Source organism: Bison bison, unplaced genomic scaffold (assembly GCF_000754665.1).
Source record: "Bison bison bison isolate TAMUID 2011002044 unplaced genomic scaffold, Bison_UMD1.0 scf7180017864063, whole genome shotgun sequence".
Classification (NCBI taxonomy): Eukaryota; Metazoa; Chordata; class Mammalia; order Artiodactyla; family Bovidae; genus Bison; species Bison bison.
The window spans coordinates 13,921,420-13,927,963 of record NW_011494635.1 but is presented as its reverse complement, the minus strand read 5'-3'; the positions used below and the strand labels follow the sequence as shown (position 1 = coordinate 13,927,963).

Below are 6,544 nucleotides of genomic sequence, written 5' to 3'. Positions count from 1 at the left end.
TTTCCACGACCATAGGTCTGCAGAGTGCACCCTCATGCTGGACCACAGTGTGCCAGGACCGAGTGGCGCACATTCTCCTGGCTGTAGGACCTGATCTTTACCTCCTAGACCATGCAGCCTGCTCTGCGGTGGTGAGGAACCTGGGTTGGGAGTGAACCGGAGGGACTGTAGAAGCCAGTGGGAGATCCTGAAAAGTCAGTCTGTCTGGTGTTCCCCTTGGCCCTGCCCCAGACACCCCCTGGCCTGGCCCCAGGAGTGAGCAGCTTCCTGCAGATGGCTGTCTCCTTCACCTACAGACACCTGGCGCTCTTCACAGACACAGGCTACATCTGGATGGGGACAGCATCTCTCAAGGTATAAGGCACATCTCTCAGGGCACTGTGCCTTGTCTAGGAAAGATGTGTGGGGCAAAGGGGAAGGACTTTTCAGCCAGACTGGTGATGGCTGGGATAGGGCCATGACATTCCCTGCACTCTTTCAGGAGAAGCTGTGTGAGTTCAACTGCAACATCCGGGCCCCCCCGAAGCAGATGGTCTGGTGAGGATGGGGGAGGGGTGTTGTTCTCATGGGAGTGGACATGCACATAGCCTTGCCTCCTGGGACACATTGATTCATCCTGTCTACTGACCAGAGCAAGCAGAGCTTGAATCTTGTCTTCCCTGCTAGTGCACATTTGAGGGAAACCCCAGTTCCCGGTGGGCCCCAGGTGTGCCAGGAAGCTGATGGGCCCAGGGAGAGAGAGAAGCAAATAAGTCAGCCAGAGAAGTAAGATGAAGGGCAGCAAGCCTGTGCGGAGTTCCCCAAGGCAAAGTGATACAGACAGTGATGTGAGAGACATGACTGTGGCCCAGGCATCCTGTGTATTAATCCCAGATGTGTGTGTGTGTGCACACAGGTGTAGCCGTCCGCGCAGCAAGGAGAGGGCTGTTGTGGTGGCCTGGGAGAGGCGGCTCATGGTGGTGGGCGATGCCCCTGAGAGCATCCAGTATCCTTGGAGGGCTGCCAGGGGTTAGGGGAGGGTGGCCTGCCCCGCCCCATCCCTGGTTACTCTTAGGAACCTTGACCACGCTCAGGTTCGTGCTAGATGAGGACTCCTACCTGGTGCCTGAGTTGGACGGGGTCCGAGTCTTCTCCCGCAGTACCCACGAGTTCCTGCATGAGGTTCCAGGTGAGGCCCTCGTAAAAGCTCTGAGTGACCAGGACAGGGGCTCCTCAACACCACAGCTGCCGGACTAGTGCCCCAGAGCAGAATCAGGGCACTGAGGCAGGGCTGAGGGTTTCCTGACGCTCCCTGTCTCCCACTTACCATTTTCCTCCCCTAGTGGCCAGTGAGGAGATCTTTAAAATAGCCTCGATGGCCCCTGGAGCGCTGTTGTTGGAGGCTCAGAAGGAGTATGAGGTAAAGCCCTGGGCCTCTCCCGGGGCCCCAAGCCACTCGCCTTCCCCTTCCACTAATTGACCCAGCCCCTGTTTCTGCAGCCAAGTGCTACCTTTAAAGATGGGGGTTCAGGCAGGACATGGGCTGGGTCGGGTTGGGGTAGAGAGAGCTGGCTCAGTTGCACTGAAGGGACTTGGTGTCTTCTGTATGGTGATAGGGAGGGGCAGGGAACCCTTGCAGTCTAGTCACAAATCAGGGCTCTATCGAGAGATCTCAGGGCTTCATAGACAACTGCGCTGATTGGGGGTGTGTGTGAATACCTCGGGTGGTGGGGCTGAGGGGATTTGGGCTCCGGCCTCTGCAACCTCCCAGACCCGCCACCACAGCCCAGTGGGTTGGGAGCCAGGCATAGAGGTGTTCTCGGTCATGACGCACTGTCCCTGGCACTTTCCCTCCACCCCAGAAAGAGAGCCAGAAGGCGGATGAGTACCTGCGGGAGATCCAGGAGCTGGGGCAGCTGCCCCAGGCTGTGCAGCAGTGCATCGAGGCTGCAGGACATGAGCACTGGCCAGATATGCAGAAGAGTCTGCTCAGGGTTGGCCTGGATGGCAGGGCTGGAGGGAGGGCAGGGTTTGGCTGGCAGAGGGGAAAGCCCTCCATTACTCTCTGGCTCTTTTTAGGCGGCCTCCTTCGGAAAGTGTTTCCTGGACAGATTTCCACCTGACAGCTTTGTGCGCATGTGTCAGGACCTTCGTGTACTCAATGCTATTCGGGACTATCACATCGGAATCCCCCTCACCTATAGCCAGTATCCTCAAGTGTGCTGACAGAGTGTTTACTTCCAGGGGTGGAAGGGCAAGGGGATGGAGATGCCACCTAAAGGTCCTTGACAAATAGGACTTATCTCCCAGCTGGATCCTTAACAAAATGAAATACAGATACAAGCAGCTCACTATCCAGGTGTTGCTAGACAGGTACAGCTAGCCCAAGGGTGCTGGGCGGAGGGCTGTAGGTGGGCAGACATTACAGCCCTTGCTCTGCTCTTCTGGTCACTGCTTGTGATCCATTTGCTTGGGATCAGGGAGGCTGGGGTTACAGGGTCGGGCCACTCTGTCCTCTTTCTACCCTACTTTATCCCTTGTTCCCTTTATCTCCCTTGTCTGCCAGGCTTGTGTTGCGAAGGCTTTACCCCCTGGCCATTCAGATATGTGAGTACCTGCGGCTTCCTGAAGTGCAGGGCGTCAGCAGAATCCTGGCCCACTGGGCCTGCTACAAGGTGAGGATATAGAACGGAGTCCAAGGGCAATTCAGGGTTTACAGGCCAAGGTGAAGTGTAGAAAAGATGTGTAGAGCTGAAAGAGTGGGTCTTGATCAAGGCAGTGGGGGTCGGGTTTAAGGGGTGAGAGCCAGATTGGTGACATTCCTTCCCTCTCCAGGTACAACAGAAGGATGTGTCTGACGAGGATGTTGCTCGGGCCATTAATCAGAAGCTGGGGGACACGCCTGGTGTCTCCTACTCTGACATTGCTGCACGAGCCTATGGCTGTGGCCGCACGGAGCTGGCCATCAAGGTGTGGGTGCTTAGCCCTCCCTGGATGCTCTGATGTGGGTGTTAGAGGCCCCCAGGCCAGCTCCTTCTCTCTGTGCCTTCCTCCTCGTCCCACAGCTGCTGGAATATGAGCCACGCTCTGGGGAGCAAGTTCCCCTTCTCCTGAAGATGAAGAGGAGCAAACTGGCACTAAGCAAGGCCATTGAGAGTGGGGATACTGATCTGGGTGAGCAGGGTTTGGGTGAGGACGAGGCTGGGGACCCTGGGCTCAGTAAGGGGCTGGGCTGAATCCCCACCCCACCTTATCGTCCCGCAGTGTTCACAGTGCTGCTGCACCTGAAGAATGAGCTGAACCGAGGAGATTTTTTCATGACGCTTCGGAACCAGCCTATGGCCTTAAGTTTGTACCGACAGGTGTGTGCAGGGGCAGGGTGGGGTGGAGCCTGAGGAGCCCCCGAGTTGGCCTTGCTGACTGCCCACCTGCTGTCCCCAGTTCTGTAAGCATCAGGAGCTGGAGACACTGAAGGACCTTTACAACCAGGATGACAACCACCAGGAGCTGGGCAGCTTCCACATCCGAGCCAGCTACGCTGCAGAGGAGGTCTGAGGGCCACAGGGCAGGTGGGGCCCACAAACTGGGCCATTGGTCTGGCTTCTCCAGGAGTCTAGGCCTTGAATGTGTCACACACCCCATTTGGTCCTCATTGTGGAGGGAGAGCTTGAGAAGATGTGAGGCGCATGAGTTGGTCCCAGAGGAGCTAGTCATTCCCATTAGGAATACCAGCACAGTGCTCCCAGCAGGAGGAGCTGGCACTGGTGACCCTAGGCACAAGGATTGGGGAGAAAACTGCAGCATGAGTGGTGACGGCCGAGGTTCTCTGTGCTATGAGCTCCCTTTTGGCCTTTGCAGCGAATTGAGGGGCGAGTTGCAGCTCTACAGACGGCAGCCGACGCCTTCTACAAGGCCAAAAATGAGTTTGCAGCCAAGGTTTGGCCCGTTCTTCTCTAAACCTCTTCCCCTCACTTCCCAGTCTTCCTTCCTTGTCCCTCTCATCCCTGTCCCACCACATCCCTGTTCCCAGGCTACAGAGGATCAGATGCGGCTCCTACGGCTGCAGCGACGCCTAGAAGATGAGCTGGGGGGCCAGTTCTTAGACCTGTCTCTACATGACACGGTCACCACCCTCATTCTCAGTGGCCAAAACAAGCGTGCGGAGCAGCTGGCACGTGACTTTCGCATCCCTGACAAGAGGTAGATGAGGGCCTGATCTGCATGTAGGTCCTGGGACCCCCTGCCCCTCCTGCAATGCCTCCATGCCCAGCTTTCCCACAGGCTCTGGTGGCTGAAGTTGACTGCCCTGGCAGATTTGGAAGACTGGGAGGAGCTAGAGAAGTTTTCTAAGAGCAAGAAATCACCCATTGGCTACCTGGTGAGGTGGGGACCTCCCTCTAGCCCATCTCCAGTGAGGCAATGCTGAGGAGATGGCCAGGCTCCAGTGGTCTGTTCACACATCTGCTCAGCTATCCTACAGAACTGGTGGGCACATTTCGGAGTCAGGCACAGGGGAGGACAGGCCCAAGTCCGCCTGCAGATGCTGGAGGAAAGGAGACTGAGCTGCTTTTCCCCAAGGAGGGCCATAGGGGACACCAGTGTCTGAAGGAAAGTCCTGTTGGTGGGGAGGAAGGGGAGAGTACATTTGCAAAGCAGTGGAGGATGTTGAGTTGTTTGTTTTCTGTGGCAGGCATTTCAGAGGTGTGGTAGGTTGGTCAAATAAGGGCAGCTATAAACTGCCCAAAACTCAGGCCCTGGGAAGGCGGGAAATGCCTGCTGTGAGGGGTAACGGTAGATGATGGCGTGGATGCATAGAAATAATTGATCTCAAAGCTCTAATAGAGCTTGGGGTAGGTGGTTTTCACCCAAAGAATTTTGAGATCACAACTGTTGTATGGGTGTGGGATAGGAATTGGGGGGATTATACAGACAGAAGGGTATATAAGATACATTGGGATAATGTAGCCACTTGGCTTTACTCATGGACAGAGGAGCTTTGAGAGCTATGGTCCATAGGGTCGCAAAGAATCAGACACAACTGATGTGACTTGACACACAGGCTTTGCTCATAAGAGAGAACAGGAGGGCTTTGCCTGATGTCTTTCTACCCTCTTCTCCTAAGCCCTTTGTGGAGATCTGCATGAAGCAACACAATAAATATGAGGCCAAGAAGTATGCTTCCCGTGTGGGTCCTGAGCAGAAGGTCAAGGCCTTGCTTCTTGTTGGGTGCGTCTGCTGAGAGCCCTGGGGTGCTGGGTGGCAGAGCCAGTGGGCTGATGAGAGGCACAATTTGTGCCCTTGGGCAGCTCAATACTTATCTCCCCTCCTACTCAAACTGCAGGGATGTGGCTCAGGCTGCGGACGTTGCTATTGAACACCGGAATGAGGCGGAGATGAGCCTCGTATTGTCCCACTGCACTGGAGCCACAGATGGGGCCACAGCCGACAAGATTCAACGGGCTCGGGCACAAGCCCAGAAGAAATGAGGAGCCTACCTGCTCATCTTCCTGAGCCCTGGACCTGTCAGAAGTGTCCCTGCTCATCTAGCTCTTCCCACAGAGCAAAGCCCGAAAAGCTGGGGTTGGGGCCAGGGTTCTGGTTGTAAATAAAGTTGAAATATTTTATAACAGCAGTCCCCAACTTTTTTGATACCAAGGAGTGGTTTCGTGGAAGACAATTTTTCTACAGACTTGGGGTGAGGGGATGTTTTCATGATTCAAGCATATTACCTTTTCTTAAATTTATTTTTTGGCTTCACTGAGTCTTTATTGCTGTGCGTGGGCTTTCTCTAGTTGGCAGTGAGTGGGGGCTACTCTTCCTCGCAGTACTTGGCTTCTCATCGCGGTGGCTTCTCTCTGTGGAGCATGGGCTCTAGAGCAAGGGTTTCAGTAGTTGTGGCTCACGGGCTTAATTGCTCTGCAGAATGTGGGATCTTCCTGGACCAGGGATTGGACTTGTGTTCCCTGCATTGGCAGGCAGATCCTTAACCATTGGACCACCAGGGAAGTCCCTCAAATGAGTTGCATTTACTGTGCACTTTACTTCTAATCTAATGCCGCTTCTGATCTGACAGGAGGTACCTGGCCAGGAAGTTGGAGACCCCTGTTTTAGAGCACTTGTTTTATGCAGTGCAGTCTAAGCAAAAACAGCTTGGAGGCAGAACCATCCAGATACCTCAGCAGAACTTCATGTGTTTGATTGTGGGGGTCTGGAGAGAGAGCTTCTCCAGTGATACTCACAGACCCCTGTCTACAGTTACCAGGCAAAGTCCTCTCAAACTCACAGCCCCTAGGAAGATTATGGGACGTGACAGCACACGTGCTAAGCACCACACTGAAAGCATTACCCACACGTGCACACATGGTACAAGCTCAGCACTTTACCTTGCTTTCATTTTTTCTACAAGACAGTCCTATGAGAGAGGTAATACCACCCCATTTTACAGAAGAGGATTGAGGACTGGGGAGCAACTAGATGGCAAGACTGGAATTTGAAACCATGTTGGACATTTGGAGATTTTAGAGCTTCTCCTTGGCTGTTGTGACAGAGGAAGGATGACTCAGCC

At 54.5% G+C, this 6,544-nt stretch overlaps 1 protein-coding gene across 1 annotated transcript in view; it reads left to right on the top strand.

Moving 5' to 3' along the window:
- VPS16 (vacuolar protein sorting 16 homolog (S. cerevisiae)) overlaps positions 1-5,602 on the top strand; it is a 28,559-nt gene extending 22,957 nt beyond the window's left edge. The window contains exons 6-24 of the mRNA XM_010836512.1: positions 16-131; positions 232-354; positions 482-537; positions 896-985; positions 1,074-1,168; positions 1,323-1,399; positions 1,842-1,973; positions 2,059-2,186; positions 2,317-2,352; positions 2,546-2,654; positions 2,815-2,949; positions 3,045-3,153; positions 3,244-3,341; positions 3,421-3,528; positions 3,838-3,915; positions 4,010-4,179; positions 4,261-4,357; positions 5,102-5,205; positions 5,321-5,602. Coding sequence (XP_010834814.1) covers positions 16-131; positions 232-354; positions 482-537; positions 896-985; positions 1,074-1,168; positions 1,323-1,399; positions 1,842-1,973; positions 2,059-2,186; positions 2,317-2,352; positions 2,546-2,654; positions 2,815-2,949; positions 3,045-3,153; positions 3,244-3,341; positions 3,421-3,528; positions 3,838-3,915; positions 4,010-4,179; positions 4,261-4,357; positions 5,102-5,205; positions 5,321-5,465 — 2,006 coding nt within the window. The 3' untranslated portion in view covers positions 5,466-5,602. The remainder of the gene's footprint in view (positions 1-15; positions 132-231; positions 355-481; positions 538-895; positions 986-1,073; positions 1,169-1,322; positions 1,400-1,841; positions 1,974-2,058; positions 2,187-2,316; positions 2,353-2,545; positions 2,655-2,814; positions 2,950-3,044; positions 3,154-3,243; positions 3,342-3,420; positions 3,529-3,837; positions 3,916-4,009; positions 4,180-4,260; positions 4,358-5,101; positions 5,206-5,320) is intronic.
- Positions 5,603-6,544: the final 942 nt, after the last annotated feature.